This window comes from Nelumbo nucifera, chromosome 6 (assembly GCF_055504915.1).
Source record: "Nelumbo nucifera cultivar China Antique chromosome 6, China Antique-T2T, whole genome shotgun sequence".
Lineage (NCBI taxonomy): Eukaryota > Viridiplantae > Streptophyta > Magnoliopsida > Proteales > Nelumbonaceae > Nelumbo > Nelumbo nucifera.
The window spans coordinates 8,546,216-8,565,644 of NC_142654.1; the positions used below are offsets into that span (position 1 = coordinate 8,546,216).

General features: G+C 38.5%; 2 protein-coding genes across 3 annotated transcripts; both read left to right on the forward strand.

The window, feature by feature from the left end:
• The first annotated feature begins 702 nt into the window (after nucleotides 1–702).
• LOC104604581 (histone H2B.3) lies at nucleotides 703–1,433 on the forward strand. Its single transcript, XM_010268990.3, has one exon. It carries the CDS (start codon nucleotides 819–821, stop codon nucleotides 1,263–1,265), a length of 447 nt encoding a protein of 148 aa, XP_010267292.1. The 5' UTR covers nucleotides 703–818; the 3' UTR covers nucleotides 1,266–1,433.
• Nucleotides 1,434–1,616: 183 nt separating this feature from the next.
• LOC104604582 (uncharacterized) lies at nucleotides 1,617–19,053 on the forward strand. 2 transcript variants are annotated; one of them, XM_010268992.3, is made up of 6 exons: nucleotides 1,617–2,081; nucleotides 2,179–2,369; nucleotides 2,516–2,561; nucleotides 9,941–10,023; nucleotides 10,123–10,239; nucleotides 17,916–18,116. In XM_010268992.3, the coding sequence occupies exons 1-6, from the start codon at nucleotides 1,862–1,864 to the stop codon at nucleotides 17,928–17,930; spliced, it is 672 nt and encodes a 223-aa protein (XP_010267294.1). In that variant the 5' UTR covers nucleotides 1,617–1,861; the 3' UTR covers nucleotides 17,931–18,116. The 2 variants fall into 2 exon arrangements, with proteins under 2 accessions (XP_010267294.1, XP_010267293.1); XM_010268991.3 differs by lacking the exon at nucleotides 17,916–18,116 and adding an exon at nucleotides 18,804–19,053 and having other exon boundaries at nucleotides 1,619–2,081.
• The last annotated feature ends 376 nt before the right edge of the window (nucleotides 19,054–19,429 follow it).

Consider the following 19,429-nt stretch of genomic DNA (forward strand, 5'->3'; position numbering starts at 1 on the left):
TGCACATTCGTATTTATACATGCATCTACCATTAGATTTTACATGTTAAATTCTACATTTAACATTGCATTTTACACTTTGTTTTTTACACACACCTCTACCATTAGGTTTTGCATGTTGGTTTTTATATTTAACATTGAGTTGTTACACTTTAATTTTATACATTCATCTACCATTAGGTTTTACATGTTGATTTTTATATTTAATTTTGCATTTTACATGTTAGTTTTTATATTTAAATTTCCGTACCATTTTATGGTTAGTTTATTTATTAGTGCATATTTTTTTATTTATCTATCTTATTATTATAATCTTTTCCAAAATGAGTTGATCCTATGTGTAAACTTGTGACCTGGTGGGCCTGGTCCCGAGCATTTGTCTGTGACTCTGTGGTACGCCTACGACGAAATCAGCCATCACGGTCTGTCATTTGATAGCATCAACGCACCGTAGCTCTAGGCCCCACTATGGTGTAAAGTGTAAACAACCGCGAAAGATAAAAAAAAAAGAAATGGCGCAAGATTCTATTTTAAATTCGTACTCAGAAAATTTCGCTTCCTGTGATCCAGCTAAACAACAACCGAATCCTCTCTGTCCGTTCCTTTTTCTTCAAATCGACGGTTCTGTCCCCTCGATCCGCGTCAAAGTTCTCCGACCAATCAGATTGCATCTCCTAATCTCTATATAACAAGATCCGCAATTCTTCCTTTTCTCGTCAAGTCGAAAGCGTTTCCCCTTCTCATCGTCTACTCCACTATCGTCTCGCTAATCGAACAACCTTCCATTTCCCTAAAGGCCTAAATCATTCTTGAGTTCTAATGGCGCCTAAAGCAGAGAAGAAGCCCGCAGAGAAGAAGCCAGCATCTTCGGCTGCCGAGGAGAAGAAGGCCGAGAAGACTCCGGTTGCAGAGAAGAAGCCCAAGGCAGAGAAGAAGTTACCGAAGGATGCTTCTTCATCAGATAAGAAGAAGAAGCGATCGAAGAAGAGCGTTGAGACCTACAAGATCTACATCTTCAAGGTCTTGAAGCAGGTTCATCCTGATATCGGTATCTCAAGCAAAGCCATGGGGATCATGAACAGTTTCATCAATGATATCTTTGAAAAGCTCGCTCAGGAGGCTTCGAGGCTCGCGAGGTATAACAAGAAGCCGACCATCACGTCCCGGGAGATCCAGACTGCCGTTCGTTTGGTGTTGCCGGGAGAGCTTGCGAAGCATGCTGTCTCTGAAGGAACCAAAGCTGTTACCAAGTTTACAAGTTCTTAGGGTTTCTTGTTCTGTAATTTGGGTCTGTCATTTACTCTGTATTGGTGTAATGGTTTATTTTGTAAAGATAGGCCTTTTTTAGCTGGTTATTTTCCTCTTGATGTGTAATTTCATGCTTCATGAACGAAACATCTTATGAATGAGAACAATATTTTCTTATGTTCCAAATTTAATGCATTATTCTATTGGTCTTGGCCTAGCGAAATCGAGATCAATCTGCAACTGGTACTTGAAGTAGGAATTCTGATGTTTTCCGGGTAGGGAATCTAGTGGGTGAGGACTGATTTTAAGTGATTAGGGTGGTGGGCCCATATGTTTTGCCATTTCTTTTTCATGCGGAGCATGTATGTTCACAATGCATGGTAGGAAGTGCGTGTGAGGCGCCGGGTGTCGGGTGTGAGAAACAGATCCAGTCTCGAACTTCTGACCTCGTTTTAACGTGCGCGTGGGGTGCTTGTTGTCAGGGATTTCATGTTTCTAAATCCTGGTGAAGCAAACAAAGCTTCATTTTCTCTCGCCGTCTTATCTTAACCCGCCGAAATCGAGTTCAGTGTGTTTAGTCATTGTTCGGTTGCATATTGCTCTGGTGTCTGTTGATGGCGCTCAGCGTCTATATGCGTGTCAGTTCTATATCTGTTACGCCTAGAAAGCTTCGAATCCCTAATGGTGTTAGAAGCGTTGGAGGCTGCGTTGCTTCTGCGGTGAATAACGATCCCAAACCTTCAGTTGGCATTTATGCGGATTCTACTCCGAGGGCTCGATTTGTTGCGAGGCGGTCCGAAACGGTTTCTGTTCAACTGCTCGAACGCCCACTAAGTCGGTACTTGTTGCAGATACGAGGGTACGATGTGAGGGGGGAAAGCTGAGTTTACATGTTCTAAGTTTTTGTTTTCCACTTTTTTCTTGGTTGCAGGAGACTATATGAGCTTGCCTGCAAGCCAGTATTCTGTTTTGGATGCCGAGAGGATTGAACGGGTTGATGATAATACCTTTCGCTGTTATGTGTACCGGTTTAAATTTTTTGCTTTTGAAGTCTGCCCTGTCCTGCTTGTTAGAGTCGAGGAGCAACCTAATGGCTGTTGCATTAGGCTTTTGTCCTGCAAGGTATCTGCTGCTCCATTTACTCCCCGTTTGAGTGTCTTCTCTCGTTCAAGAATTCCTAAGTGTGAAGGGAAGTAGCCTTTTATCGTCAATCGTCTGTTTTATTTGATTGCTTTATTACTCACTTGTTAGTTGGTGGCTGGTTGCAGTTGGAAGGTTCAGCAGTCGTAGTTGCACAGAACGAGAAATTCCATGGTATGAATTTCCCATTTTCTCTGTTCTGCACTAGTACAGCAAGAATTAATTGCAACTCTGCACTCCACTTTTTTGATACTAGTACAGCAAGCATTTCTCAATGTTTGTAGCTCTGGATTCAACCATAGTCTTATTAATACTATTTCATTAACCAAAACATACACCAAGGCACCTTCCTCGTGTAAATACTTAGTTTATCTATATCTAATATAAAATAGATATTGACAAATGTTGACCTTTGGTATAAACTCATTTCGATTTGAAAATTTCCTCTTCCCTTTTGAATTCGCACATTGGTTATCCTTAATGATATCAAAATACCTACTTGAAGGCCCTGTTTCATATTAAATGTTGATATCTAATTTACTCCCTAAGTTTCATTTTGAATATCCCAAGTAAAAGATTACATTTCATAGTTGATCTCTCTAGCATGAATCCACATTGGTTTTCTAATACACCAGTTGATGTCTTAATTGTTGTTCATTCATCCTCGTTGGGTGGGTTTCATGGTTCAATAATTGTTGTGACTTTATGTATCACCTTTGTTCATATATATAGGGAGCAAAGTACTTTTCCTTTAGTCATCAGGGTCTTTATTGTAGTTTTAGCATCCATATCAAACAACTTAATCAACCATAGTAAGCCCATCTCATCATGTACTTCTGAACTTTTATTGAGATACAATCTCAAAGTGTTTCCTTGATCTTTCTTAATGCTTCTTTACATTTTGGAGCATTAGTTTGTGTGCTCTTTGTGCTCCATTCTGAAGCTTCTCTATCTTCATTTAGTAATTTTTGAAAACAACTTCATGTCTCTTTAATCTCCTCATTTTTTAATAGAACTTTTTGATCTTCACTTTTATGCATTTAATGAAATCTAGACTTTACTTTTCTTTGCCCTTTGCTTTGAAAATCTTTATGTTGCTGTTCTTACCTTCTTTGCACTTAGTTTCTTGTGGCTCGGTTTGGAAAGAGTGCAAATGCAAGGTTTAGAAATATTGCATACAAGGGACAAGGTATTGCACTGTACATATTTGTATTTGCACTCTTCCCAAAATGAGTCTGTAGCTTCATTTGGGAAGAGTGCAAACACAAATATGTAGAACGAAAAACCTTATTATACCGTATTTGAAAACCTTGTATTTGTACTGTACATATTTGTATATGCACTCTTTCCGTAGGCTCAGTTTGGAAAGAGTACAAATGCAAATAGATACAAAATAATATAAAATACAAGATTTTGCACTCTACATATTTGTATTTGTACTCCTTCTGATCTGAGCCTATAAAATTAACTATTTGCCTTGATTTTGACTTCACTTACTAATTCCTTAGCTTCTATTTTAGCATTTGGTGTCCCTCTAAGTTTCCTTCATTTTTTAATTGTTTTTCAAGTTTTGTGTCTCTTTGTTTTAGTCATTTGTTGAACCATTTTATTTCACCACCAAATCAACTAGGGTTTCAATTTGGGTGGTCTTTGGTTGAGCATTTGTTAATGTTTGAAGGGCTCAGCTTGAGGGTCTGGGGCCAACATTGTTTAAATTCTTCAAGTTGGGTACCTGACTTTCACCTGTACTCAACAGTCATTTTTTCCCTTTGTTTCTCCAAGAACCTCTTTAGCAACTCTTTTAATACAACTTTGCTATTTAATACCATATATAATTAATTTCTTTCTCTTACTTTTAATTTGTCCTGGAACTGTATTAGCTTTTCTCACTTTAGATTCTATCACTTGATTTTAGGGGCCCTGTTGTTTTCTTTTTTCCCTTTTCATCTTTGCTCTAACACAAACATCTAAAAGCAGGACACCAAATAGAGTAGAATGGTAGAATGGATTCATATGTTTGATCCCATATTGTTGGTCGTGTGTCTCAATTAGATTGCAAGTCATGTTAGTTTCCATAAGAGTTCTTTTGTTCCAACTGATAATAATAGAGCATTGAGTCCTTTTTCTTTTGTCAATTCAGATGTCTAGAGTCTTAGTCGTGTCAGTTCTTACAATGGGTTCAAATGCTTTGTAATCTTTATTTCAAGAATGACATGCCTTATTTAATGAAAGTGTGTTTTGAATTATTCTCTCCTTCATCCCTTTTATGTCGAGATTAAGAATCAATTTGGTGTTTCTACTATTTTTTTTTTTCCGCTTAGATAATGCTTTAGGATACATGCAAAATGCCTTTCAAGCCTACTTTATCAGTGTGGCATTATTCATGAATCGTTTCGCACTTGCACCCCTTAACAAAATGGGGTTGCTGAGCGAAAACATTGCCATCTTTTCGATGCTGCTGGTGCTCTTCTCTTTTCAAATGTCTGTAACTCTGTACCCAAATCATATTGGAGTGATGCTGTTTTAACTTCCTTTTTTCTTATTAACCATTTACCATAATCTGTTCTTCATGGATAGTTTCCTTTTTTATGTGTTGTTTCCTTTGATGTCTCCATGGCCTCTCTGTTGTTGTGTATTTGCTTAGTTCATGAACTAGGTTCTGGACTTAATAAACTTGATATTCAGACTGTTAAATACATTTTTCTTGGATATTTTTGTACCTAGAAAGGTTATAAGTGTTATTTCCCATAGGTGTGTACAAATTTTGTTCGTCTTGATGTCACCTCCTTTGAGTCAACACCATTCTCCTCTACTACAATTATTTCTTTTGATGATTCCTTGTTTTCATTGCTACTTCCTATCCTAGAGTGATTTACATATACGTTTAACAAGCTCTGACACCATCATCATCATTGCTTCTGTTGCTACATCGAACTCCTAATTTAGATCTCTCTGTAACAGCCTGCAATTGTGTGTCTTCCTACATTTGCATCAGGAAAGGGTGAGAACACAAGTAATCTATAAGGCACCAATTGGGCCAATCTTCTAGAAAGGAGCCCAAATAGAACTTTTTGAAGGAAAAAGGTTTTGAGGAAAAAAAAACTATAAATGGGGATCCCCTGAATAGGAATGCTCTAATAGAATCCACATTCTCCCCTCAAGAGTCCTTGAGAGGTTATAACTGTTCTTGCCCCAAAGACTTCCTTTCCTGCTCTTCCTCTCTCTCAGATCTCCTTTTCCCTATTACCTCCGATGGCCACCCTTCCAAGGTGCCATTTCTGCAATTGTTTGAGCCAAGACCCCTTTGTGCCGATCCACACCCACTTACACTCCCTATTGCACCTTGTAAAAGTAAGCAATCATGCACAGCTCATCCTATTTCTCAATTTGTTTCTTATAATCATGCTTCTCCTACTCATCGTTGCTTGTATCCTTGTTATCTTCTATTTCTATCCCTGAGTTTGTTCAGGATGCCCTCTGCTCTCTTGACTTGAAGAAAGCCATAGATGAAGAAATACATGCTCTTTAGTTTAATGACACTTGGGACCTTAATGCTCTTCCACCAGGGAAGAAGGCTGTTGAATGCTGATTCATATTTATTGTGAAACATTGTCTTGATGGTGGTGTTGAGGGATTGAAAGTTTGACTTGTTGTTAAGGGCTTCACAAAGACATGCCGAGTTGACTATTTTGAGACTTTCTCTCAGGTTGCTAAACTCACTTCATTTCATGTTATTATTTCTCTTGTTGCTTGTTTTAATTGGCTGTTGTATCAGATGGACATTAAGAATGCATTTCTTCATGGTATGCTTGAAGAGGAGATTTATATGGAGCAACCTCCAGGGTATGTTGCTTAGGGGGAGGTAGGAAAAGTATGTAAATTGAAAGAGCTATCAATGGGCTGAAACAATCATCTCATCCTTGTGCCTGGCTTGGCTGCTTTAGTGTAGTTCAATTTTTTTGGCTGAAGCTATTGATCACTAGATGCCTTGTACTAGCCATGCTTTCATCCTTTCTTAATTTGTCAATGGATGGGAGGTCCAATTTTTTTTTTTTCATACTTTTGTTGTCAGGTTGTAGAAGAAACTGGGAAGGTTTGAATATATTTTTCTTTGACATCATTGGATGACACCAGATAAGCTAACCAGTGGGGAGTAACTGCGTCCTGACCCATAAGGGTGTGTGGTTTACCTCTTGGAAACCTAACAAATTCTCAGCTTGTACTCTTTGTTGGAGGATATAATGCCAGGGGTGTTAGTACCATCTAATTGGAGATTTTCTGCTGATCTTTTGCTGAGAATGTAAAGCTTTTCCTAATCTGAACTTCATTTCATGCTTCCCTTAGTACATAAAATTTCTATGTTCATAATTTTCTGACTTTTTAATCAATAGGGTATACTACACTGAAATTCTACACACCAACCTCCCAACAGAATGGCATTGCTGAGTGTCAGAATTGGCACATGTTTGAAGTTAATAGGGCATTCTTTTTTCAAATGGCAGTTTCGAAATCCTATTATAGTGATGCTATCTTTGTCGCTTGTTATCTTATTCGTATGCCTTGGTTGAGTTTTGTATCTCAAAATCTTTCACAACATTCTTTTCCTTGATAGTCTGTTAGTTTATTTTTCTCCACATATATTTGGATGTGTCTGCCTTGTTCACATCCTTGATAAACTTAATCCTCATCTGTGAAGTCCGTTTGCCTAGGCTTCTCAAGGATCCAAAAGGGGTTACAAGTGTTACCTCATCATTTAAACATTATTTTTATTAATATTGTATCATATTCTCTCAGTCTATAATGTACCATACGTTTCTACTTCCACATATGACATATTTTAGTCATGGCTCATATGTATAACTTGTCCCTATTTTTTATGAATCACTTTTGTCTTCTAGTGTGATTCCTAAGCCACCTATTATGCAGGTTTACTCTTGATGATTCTTTGCTCAAGTCATGCAACCATTTGCTCCAACATCTGTTAGTCATAATGCACAACCCAGTCATGCTAATCATCTTCACCTACCCATTACATTCTGGAGAAGTAAGCACTCCTATACTAATTCCATTAGTCTCTATGCTTCTTCATTATCTCTTAATTTCTGTAGCTTTATCTCCCCAGTGTCTACTATTTCTATTCCTAATAAGCTTGTCTAGGAAACCATTATTTATCCTGGGTGGGGGACAACAATGAAAAAAAAGAAATTTCTGCATTTCATAAAATGGTACTTGGAATTTGATTCCTCTTCCTCTTCGTATGAAATTGATTGGGTGTTGATGGGTGTACACAAAGAAGTTTCTCTTTGATGGATTAGTTCAGTGTCTTAAAGCTAGATTAGCTGACATATGGTGTTAATTGTGTTGATATGTTTCTATCCGTTGCTAAAATTTCATTTGCTTGTGAAAGAATGGTAGGATCCATCTAATGGACGCCAAGAAGGTTGCGGAATGGGTGGGCGAATTTCAAAAATTTTTCTACCTTCTTCCAACTGGGAATCATATTCCCTAAATTTAGAATTCAATATTCAAGGATCTTACTTGAACCATAATCGAACCAGATCTGAACCAAAAGCAAAAGGGAGGAATATACCTGATCCGGAGAAGCAGTATCTCCCAAAGTTGGTCTTCACGCCCAAAGAAGAAACCAAGATCCGCTCCTGCTGAAGATGACACAACTGTGGGTGGAACGGAACCAGTAGAGTGCGTCCTACACACTGGATCCTTCGCAAGAATCCTTTGGAAACTCTGAACACTGAATCTTCTTCAGTCTTTTCTGCAAGACTGATGTCAAGAACTGGTTTCTTGACTTCTTTCCTCTACAAAGATCGAATCTTGTGAGAAGCAATGGCGGCGGCGGCTGGAGGAGAACTCCAAGGACAAAGACAGAAGAATTGCTTCTCTTCTCTCTGGAGTATGAATGAGATCTGATCTCTATTCGCAGGAAGCTTTCTTGCTTTCTCTAAAACCCCTTGGTTCGAAATTTGATATTTTTTTCTCTTAGTGTTTCTCCTCCTTCTTGATTAAGAAACCTCCTAATTAGGAGTTATCCCAATCCAAATCAGTATTTGGATAGGGGATTATCTTAATCCTATCTGCAGATAAGTTAGCGTACTCCTGTTCTTATCAGGAGGTTACCAGATTCAAATCTGATTTGAATTTGGTCTCCCAGAGTGGATAAGGTTAAAAGGCCCTATCCTTTTGCTAACATAATCTCAGATCCGCCCCATAGATGGGTGATCACATAAGCTCAGCTCGAAATGGGCTTTTGGCCCATTAAATGTTCAGTGCTTAATTTGTTTCCAATCTGCTGCCCAGTTGGGCTTATTTGTATGGCGTGGACCCAAGCATTGATCTACACACCAGCCACATGGGTTCGGCCCAACCTTTATTACAAGGCCTAGCCGAATTCACTGAAAAGCTCAGTGAACCCCTGAGCCCATCACATGGACCCTATGGGCCCAACACTTACATTAAGTGGTTCCTGGGCCAAGCCATCTTATAAAAACCCAGGGACTGGGGGCACGTGCAAGATTAGCCGATCAGGTGCTATCCTAAATGGTCTTACACTTAACCTCTTAGCCCATAATGATCAAGCACTGCTCGACAAGAGAGGACCTCTCCCTCGGATGCAAGGAACAGTGCCGCACTCTCCACTCACATGGATCCCGGGAATTAAAACCATTTGCAAACATTTCAAAACCGTACATATATATATATATATTAATTTTGCAAAAACAAAATTCCAACGATTGAAATCAACTGCCGGCAGTTTGGTTTCCATCAGAGAGAGTGCATTCCCGATCATTACCCTTTGTCTGACAAAGGGGCTGATCCTGTCACTATGATCACCCACTCAGATGAGTTCTCAGACTGTCCCAACATACCCAGGTTTTGATCCCCATCTAAGGATCTTACTGATTGGCATATCAAAGACAGCCCGATCCGACACCTAGTGAAGTGTCATAATCGAGTCTAGGGGTCAGGTGTAACTTTCTAGTTTTGCCCATCTATCTCTAAGGTCCAGGGCAATATTGGAAATCTGGTCCGGTTCAAGGATTCGAGTAATCCCATACTGCATGTGCCTTGGGTCTCACTCTAGTGGCCGAGACAGGCCATCCCAACACTTGGTGGCACACCAGTATCAGCCTTGGTAGGATAAATCTCCCCAGACTTGTCCAATGGCTGTGAACATTTAAAACTAACACGAGTCTCTATAAGTGTCCAGTTTTAGGGTCTTACACAGAATCATACCAAACAACATGAATCAAACATGCACTTTATTTATTTACACTAAATAACAAAAGTACATCAAATCGGATTGAAGCTAAGGGCATACAAAACTGTCTAACAGCATGTGTTGTTATTTGTCTTGTTTCTACTTATTAGATTTTAATGGAATGTAAAAAATGCATTTTTGCATGGTGATTTGAATGAGGAAGTGAGCATGGAGCAACCATATGGAGGTTCTTCATAGTGCATTTATTCAAAGTTTGAGTCTAAAAGTCTACATTATTAGAAAGTGCTTTGACACTAATTAAGTATGGGAAATGCAGCCTCAATGGTGAATCAAATATCTTGTGGTAACGAACAGGATAACTTGTCAGTCCAGGAGCTCACCTCAGATACAACCATTGAGGTTGGATTACTACTTCATTTTAGTTAGAATGTGGTATATGATTCAATGGATGAATTTATTACTCTCCATCTTGCTTATGAATTGACACATGGCATTCAGGTTTCAATTGATATCCCATTTCCATTTCGATCAATTCCGGTGAATGTGATTGAATCAGCTGGAACTCAAGTCATTGAACAAATACTAAGGATAATGCTTCCCAGATTTATGAGACAGGTTAGTAAAACATTTATTGAAGTTTCTTGTGCATTTACTTACCTATTTTAAAAGAATAATTTCTAATTATAGGGGTAAATAATATGCACTCCTTAAAATAACAAAGGTTCCTAATATGAGAAGTGGGATCACAAGGAACAAAAAAAATCTGTTCTGTCAATATAGGGACTTTGAATATATTCTTGCAACTCCTGAATTTCTTGATGATTTTGAGAGTCGCTGCAATTCAATGTTTACTTTTACTTTGCTTTTGTCTTTTGAATTTTGACTAGATTGTAAAATTGTGACAGATTCCATGGATGGTCTGTGGTGCTCCTCTTCCTTCCCTTCCTCATCCTTGCTGTTTTTTTTCCTCTGTTTTTTAATCTTACTAATATTTTTGTTATAAGAATTTCACTTATCAGCAACAAGGATGTGAACTTTAAGTTATATCAAGGTGCACTAGTCATAGACTGATTGAGCTTTCTTATTGTTCTAAGCATTCCGTTAATATTCCTATATCATGTTATCGCATTGGCATGTTTTGTTATAATATTTTCCACAATTTTCTATTTATATATTTGTCTTGACGAAGTAAAAACATAGTCAGTAAGAAAGGGGCGGGTTTTGATAGTGAGTTAGGAAAGGAATAGGGAAGAGATCACCATAAAGATACAATAGAATGAATTGAACTGTTGAGAGCGTAGATTCTTTGGCTCTCGAACCTCTCTTCTCTTCTCTCCTCTTCTCTTCTTTATTTGTTCTGATTTCTGGGTTGAGCTCAAGAATGATTTGTGTTGGCTTAAACAAAGTCCTCATGCATGGTTTGATAGATTTCAAAGTGTGTTGTTAAACATTGGATATGGTGGATCTAGTGATAGTGAATCCGGATGGAGAACTTAGAGGTCGACTCAGATTACTGGATCACAGCTTGGTTGATCACTTCATAAATTCTGACCCAGATGTGGAGAAGATTGAAGAGTGGGCTGATGCTGAATGGCGACCTGAGAAACCTTTTTGGGTGAGAAGACTGAATGCCAGCTTCTTTTTGTTCACTTTCAAAAGTGAGGAGGCAAAATAAGTTTTGAGAGCCCTGACCTTAGAAATTGGAAGATGGGATCCTTTAGTTGGAGCAATTAGGGATATGGGTCCTTTAAACATGGTGTAGATTACTGTGTTTGGGATTCCCCTGCACGTGTGGAGTTCCAAACCTTTAAGGCCGTGGGACACGCTTGTGGAAGATTCAGATTTGTTGATTCTAGAACAATTTCTTGGAGAAACCTGATTGCTGCTCATATTTTAATCGAAGTTGAAGAGATTCACTTTGTTCCTACTTCTCCACCTCCTCGATTTGCTGGTGAAATTTTCGACTTAAGACTGGTCCTAGAAGGGTCATAGCCAGCAAGATGGATTGAGAATATGGAGATGTGGAGTGAGGAGGCTAAGAAGGTCTGGTTGTGTTCTGACAAGTTTGGGGGGAAGACGCACAGTCAGGTCGAGTCGAAGGGGGAAGGGTGTGAAGTTGAAGATGAGGATATTTTCAGAAGGAAAAATATTATTGGCGTGGTTGGGGACTGTTCATTGGGCCACATAAAGAATAATGATAAACTTAAGTGGGGATGTTACGATGACGGAGTTTCTCTTATTAAAAGCTAGCAGTGTTAGGGGGGAGGCTAATTCGGTGGGACATGTGGAAGAAGAAAAAGAAGGGGAGAGTTAGGGAGTTGAAAGAGAAAGAGGGATCCAGACTTTCAGAAGAACAAGAGGCGTCTCGGGCTGGAAAAGGCGATGAAGGTCTGAAAGTGGACCGAGTTTTGAAATCCAAGCTCATCAATAATGCTGGAGAGATTTCAAAGAAACCTCATTTCAAGTTGAGGGTCTCGAACAAGAGAAAGTTCAAGCAGAGTCTAAGAACTGGGCATGCATTTCAGTCTGGAAATCTTGGGAGGTGGATTGTTCATGCAGATCTTGAGGAGATTGATCAATGCAGAAGTCACGATGAAAGTTTTGATCTAAGGAAACAATGCCGTGGAGGGAAGAAGGAGAAGACAAGTTTGTCCAGTAAACAGGTAAGTTTATTTCTTTTGGTGATTTCTGAGTCAAGCTCTCTTCCATTTCATTACAGCCATGGAGTTTGGAGATGGGGCTGGTCCCTCCAATTAATATATAAAAGAGTCTACAAGAGGAAGAGATTAAAAGTTTTAGAACTGAAGAAGAAGGGTGATGAAAGGAGGGGGGAGGAGCATCAAGATGTAGTAAGGGAGATAATGTCGATCCCGAAAAAGGAAGGTCTAGAGGTTAGGCCAGAGTCAGGGGATAAGGAGGAGGAGGGAAGTCAAGCTGGGGAGAGTTGTCTCGTTTTGTCTCAACAAGCTGATAAAAAGGAGGGGGATAAAGTGAAGATTAAGAGCTTGGTGGAAAGGGAGGTAAGAATTGGCAAGAGTTAAGGCTATTCTTTTGGGAAGGTGAAGAGTTCGGTAGAAGAGCTTTCAAAGCATTTGAAGAGAGTAAAAGGGAAGAGAGAGTGAAGAAGAATTTGCGACAGAAAGAAGAAAAAAGTTTGGGATGAGGACGAAGGCAGATACGACGAGGCATTTGAAGCTGAAGACTAGCATATTTTTGAAGTGCAGTGTTCTCTGTTTTTCTTTTTGTTAGTTTTGTGTCTTTATAATCCTTCTGTTGGGGTAATTGGGTTGGGTGTTATCTTGACACCCCTGTTCGGGTTGTAACCTGTTTTTTATTTTATCAATCAATTTTTATTTTTACTTTGCCAAAAAAAAAAGTGAGTTAGGGATCCAACTGTCCGTTACTTTTCCAACTAAACTAACTGACACTTTTAACTGCTGATAAAAGTAAAATAGTACAATACTATAGATGAAATGGTCATTGGCTACTTCCATGTGTAGAGTTGTAGCCTGTAGGCCCATGGATCCTTCAATTCATTTGGAGAGAAGCAATGACATTGTTTTGCAACATGGGCTCCTTGTTTAGATAAACACTTAGATCAGAAAATAACATTACTGATGTTCTTCTAAGGAATGGGGTAACAAGGAAATGTTTGGCTTAGAGACCGCCAAGCCTGGGATGTTGTACTAGTTCCTTTATCCAACTATGGAGTAAAAGGATTTTCCACATCCTAATAAAATTTGTTTGTTTTGTTTTTTGATCAGTAAAATGCTTTTTTTAGAAGTACAAGAAAATTTTATTAAAGAAGAAAGAGACAGATTACAAACAATGCAATGTATTAGGATAACACCCAACCCAACAACAATGGGACAATGAAAACATCAGGAACACCTGATACAAAGAAAATTGATGCAGCCTTGGAATCAGACAAACTATGGCACAAAGTTGTGGTCAGCATTCATGGGCTCTCAGAGAATGGTTGGGATGCTGGAATCTCTCACAGGGTTTCTGGTGCTTCTTTGTGGAAGGCTATCCAGAAGGTTCTTCCACTCTTTCTTAATCACATCAAGTTTGACCTCAATTCAGGTAATAAAATCAAATTTTGTGAGGATCTTTGGGTGGGTGAAGCTCCTTTAAAGGAGTTGTTTCCCTCTTTGTTTGCCTTTTCATTCTTGAGGGGAAGACCTATTTCTGACTTTTTGTTTCCGTCTCCCTCCCTCTCTGGTCTGGGTTGAAACTTGGGTTTTCATAGAAATGTGAGGGACTCAGAGATGGGCCTTGTTTCAGAACTATTGAAAATGGTGGATGGTGTTTTTCTTGATCCTTTTGGGGTTTTACCTGTGCATCCTTTTTTTAAAGCTTTCTTTCCTAGCCAAAAGTTTGGTGCCGCCCGATCCCCCCTAAGGTGAATACTTTTTTGTTGGGAGGCCTTCCTTGGTGTTATCAACACATATGGCTTATTATAGAGGAAGAGACCTGGCTGGTGCCTTTTCCCTAATTGGTGTTTTCTGTGTGAATCAAATGGTGAAACTGTTCATCATCTACTTATCTCCTGTCCCTTTGCTTGCTATGTTTGGGATTGTTTTTTTCTCTGTTTGGTGCAAGTGGAATGCCCCAAATAGTTTGGACATGTTATTTGATCTCTCTACTTTTAGTTGGCTGAAAAGAAGGGGAAGATTATTGTGGAGATGCATGAGGGCAGCAGCGGTTTGGACAATATGGGAAGAAAGAAATTTAAGAATTTTCGAGTAGAAGAAAAGAAGTAAAGAAACATTGATTGAAGGTATAATGATAAAGGTGGCACACTGGGTGAAGTCAACACATTTGTTCTCAGACTTCTGAAGATGTTATCAGACATTGGGGAGCAATTACAGCTTCATCAAAGAAGAAAACTGTGAAAATTTGGGTACTTCCTATGACTGATTTCCTTAAAATGAATTTTGATGGTAGCAGCTTTGACAACCCGGGTCCTTCTGGAATGGGAGGGGTGATAGATAAGGAATGAAGATGGAGAAATGGTGCTGCTGTTTTCAGGACCACTAGGGGAAGGGGATTCCACAACAGCCGAGCTGAAGGCTGTGGTGTTTGGGGTACAGGAAGCTTGGGAAATAGGGGTGTTAGGAAGCTGATAATAGATGGTGATTCGAAGGTGATCATAAGATGGTTGAAACAAAATGATAAGGCTGCTTGGTATTTCAGAAATAAGGTCAAAAAATTCAAAAGATTATCAAGGGATATGCAAGTAGTAAACTAGTAATGGGTTCCAAAGGCAGCAAACAGTATAACGGATCAGTTAGAAAAGCGAGGGGTTAATAAAGGACATTGTTTTTGGGGTCAATTGTAATGTTAAGATAGTTTTACTTGTTGTAAGCTATGCTGGGGTTGCCAAGGACAATAGTAATTTCCTTGAAGAATAGAGATTCAACTTCATTGGGTGAAGAGAACTGCTAATTCCTTTACAGATGGTCTGGCTAAACAACGGGTGGGAAGGGAACAATTATTTTGGGCGGTGTTGTAATTTTTTTTTCTGTTTTACTCTAAGGGAGGGTTAAGAGATTTTCTCTGCCCTTTGCCTCCTTTGCAAGTTCTTGTTTCTTTATTTAATAAAAAGTTTCTGTTATTAACAAAAAAAAATGCTGTGGTGGTAGCTGAGGCTACCCAAGAGATGTAACTTTCTTTCTTTCTTTAATAACTTTTTTTTACTGTTGTTGATCAAAGAAATAAAAATTAATGCAGCCTTCTCAGATGAAGAGCACCTCAATCATCTCCTTCGAGTACTTCTTGCCCATTGCCTTCCTCATTCCATGCTTCTCCTCCTTCCCCAACTATAGATTTCTTCATCTCTCTTCCCTTTTGCACCTTTCAAATATTTCAAAGGCCCTTCTGGCAAACTTCTCTCCAGCCCAAACAAACAGGCCTAAGCTCTTGCCAACTTTAACACTCCTGTCCACTAAGTTCTCTATCCTCACCCCCCCCCCCCCCTTCTCACTAACTACCGAGAGTTTTCTTCTTTATTAATGTATGGAAAGAATGATGGTAATGTATGATGAAGTATGCCAAGCATCCCAACAGTTTTTACACCAGCATTGCTAGTTGCTATGTAATCTGTTAGCAACCCTTGCTTGTATTCCATTCTACCTCCTTTCACTATAGTTGAGTCCTATTAGCCCCTTCTTTGGCCAGTGCATCTGCCATATAGTTAGCTGATACTAAGTGAAAGGTAGCTTCCACTTCTCTAGCTTGGTGTGTTGCGGTGGTCTTGGACAGTTGTTCATCAGCCACTATAAATTCAGGATAGAGTCTAAAACCCTAACCTTCCATCTCTAAACCCAACAATTACTAATGCAGGAGCTGAGGAGTCAAAATTTGGATTTTTCTGAAAATTTATGTATTTCTGTGGGGAAAATCTATGATACCATACAGACATGGTACCGAACGAGCTTTGACCAATCAAAGCAACCCTGTGAATTGTGTTTAACAACACCTGATTGGTCACCTCTTTTATGATACCAGTTGATCAGCTGTAAGCTTTTCCAATATCATGTCTTTCTGGCATCATAGTCGAACCCATTTCTGTAATTTTGGACACTAGGGGCATTTTCATTATTTTACAATTTTTCTGTAGGGGTCCTATGATAGGGTTTGATTTGTCTAGTCTTTGGAGACATCCTATATGCTTTAAGCTTTGGAGTCATTGGGTTAAAAAAAGTTTTGAGTCATTGAATAAGTAGGGTTGGGGCTAGTTGTCTTTTTTTTTTTTTTAATTGAAAATAATGGCAATTCAGTTAGAGTCCTAGTAGGATTCTCATGAGTCTAACAGATTGACTCTTAGCCTCCTAGAATTTTTATGATTCTAGAGTCTTTAAATGTGTATAGATGTACACAAAGATCAATGATGTTTATTCAGTTTCTTGAGCTTATGCCAATTATGGGCAGTCAAGAAACAACAATGTCCTGAAAATGAATGTGGCAGAAATGCAAATGCTAAGATGGATAAGTGGAAAAACTAGAAAGGATGGGATTAGGAATGAAGTTCTCCATAGGAACCTAGGAGTAGCTCTAATAGGTGATAAAATGAGAGAGACTGAGAGAGTAGACTAAGATGGTTTGGGCAACCACCAACTGCACCAGTTAGGAGCAGTGATTTGTTACACATGGAAGGGGCTAAAAGAGCTCGGGTTAGACCAAAATGGACATGGGTAGTAGTGAGAAATGATTTAAGCATTAATAATTTAACTGTGGATATGGATTTAAATAGAACGGATTGGCAAAACAAGATTCTTGTAGCCGACCCCATAGATAAGGCATGGATGATGATGATGATTCCCATACCCTAGAGTGATTCTAGGTTATCCCGTTATGATTCCAGGTATTCTCTTTCTTTCTAAGTCTTCTCTCTCTATTTTCTTTTATTCCTTCAAGAAGCTATTACAACCATCAACAGCCATAAATTTCTTATCAAGGAAGATCGTTCATCATTCTCAAAGGACTGGAATTTGAGTTAGTCCTACATCAATTACATTTAAATTCCCTTCTGCCAGCAATTCATGATGATTGTCTTTTTAAGTCTCAGCTCTTTGAATGCAGCAAACAGTTTGGCTTCAGCCAAGTTCCCTTCTCCTATGGGTCCAAATTCTGCTGTATGGACATGGTAGGCATGTTGAAGTGTTTGGCTTCAACTTTCATGTTGAGGCATGTTTTTGTTGGGATTGTTCTCTGTTTTGAGAGCGAGGTTTTAGGTTCAAAATCTATATATACTCTTGAGTTGCAGACCACTTGGAAACGCAATTTTAAGTGCTGCTTATTTCCTACTCAGTTGAGATGGTTCTCTATTGTGATGTGAGGTCTTAGGTTCACTGTCTTGATTTGCTTTTTAATTAAGGTTTTGTTTGTTTGCGGTGCAAATATGAACTGGATGCAAAATTTTCACCTGGTTCAGTTTTTCATCCATTTGTTTGTGGCTATGATTTACAGTCTAACCTGATTCAGAATTTTCCTTTTTTTGGTCTCATTTGCACCCATTGGCAGTGCAAATTTTGCATTTGAAAAACTGACCACTTACTCCTTGCTTATATGAAGTGGAGGCCACATAAATTTGCTTCCTACCTAACTTCTCCCAAACAAGTAACCTTCTTCCCACATCCATTCATTACATACAAATTGGGTTCACGCCATTTTACTTCCTAATTTACTTGCAAACAAACAAAGTGTGGTCAAATCTGAAACAAAAGTAAACCAGGATTTACACTCAGCTCATTTGCACTCCTATGTGTTTATAATTTGCACTGCAGATAAACAGAGCCTGAAGATCACTAAACGAGCAATATCAGGTGGCGACCTGCACTATTACCAGCTTACATTGCTACAGGCGACAAATTAGCTCTTTTTTCCAACTGATTGATGCATCTGTACACTTGAGAAAGTTTTAGAAAATTAAGACTCATGAATTATTGTTCTTTTTTGTCCATCTAATTAAATGTTGATTTACTCAAGGTTCACAATTTCGATTTCGATACAGGCGTATTGTATCATATTGGCATTCAGCAGGTCTAAGATACACCATTTTTTCAGGAAAAAAAAACAATGTTTTTAAATGTTACATAATGTTAAAACCGTCCTGGGAAATTTTGAGAGTAAAAAATCATTTTTCTTTCTATCAAAACACCCGTATTGGGTGCATGGATACTTTGGAGTTTGAACCATGGATTTACTTGTTGTCATGCAGTATACCTATATATATATTTTTTTTGTTTTGTAACTTTTTTTTTTCTGTGGTAAGAATCATGTATACTTGATTATATTTCTAATGTTGCATACTTTCACCAGCTTTGGAGTTTGGAATGTTTCATCAATCTCATTAAGCATTCCCTTGGTTGTACACAATCATTCATGTTATACATGCTCTTCCGGTGCACATAGGAACTTGGTTTGTATCTGGTTTGTGATTGCGATCTTTCATGATCAAATTTTCTTCAATTGTTTTTTCCCTAGAAAAAAGAATTTGGCATCTCTTTGTATGGATGCAAATAGTTCTGTTGCAGCTCTTTCTGCTTTATTGGTGGCTTCTTATTTTCAATTTTGAAGTAGTTCTGCTTGAAGACGAGAATTATTAGTATCTGATGTTGCTGTTGTAAACATTTTCTTCTGAATCATTGCTCTTTTTTGATGGTTACATTCAGCTTGTAAAGGATTATCAAGCATGGGCTTCTGGTGATACATCTAGGCAGCCTCTTGGAACTGGAGAGATTTGAGTTGAATGAGAGGCCAGTCTGGCTTCTACAACTGTGATGTTGAGAATTCGAGATTGATGTTCTACTCTAGCCGAGCCTTTTTCATGTTATGTTTATATGTTCTCCTTGTTTACATAGTCTATTACAGATGGAACGGGTCCAATCCAATCCAATCCAATCCCATGAATAATTTGCACAATTCTGGACTGGCCCAATTCAATGACTTGACCGTCCAATCTGTTCAAATTGATTTTAATTTATATTAGGTCTACCTCAAACCTGGTCCATCGACACCCTTAGTTAAGAGGGCTAAGAGATAAATATAAACAATGCAGTCGCTAGATATTTCACGATGACAAATTTCGCAAATGGATTAACGTTAAATTAGGTTATCAAGATCCAAATTTTAGCCATCAATCTCTTGTTCAATATAATCAGTCATGACTGTCAATTTTCACCTTTTACTTGGGCAAGAAAATATATGAGAATAGGTCATAATGTGCTAATAAAGCTTTATTTTATTTTTTTTTTTGTGCTGTTGAATTCTTGAATGAGATCTGGGATCTATGGGTAAT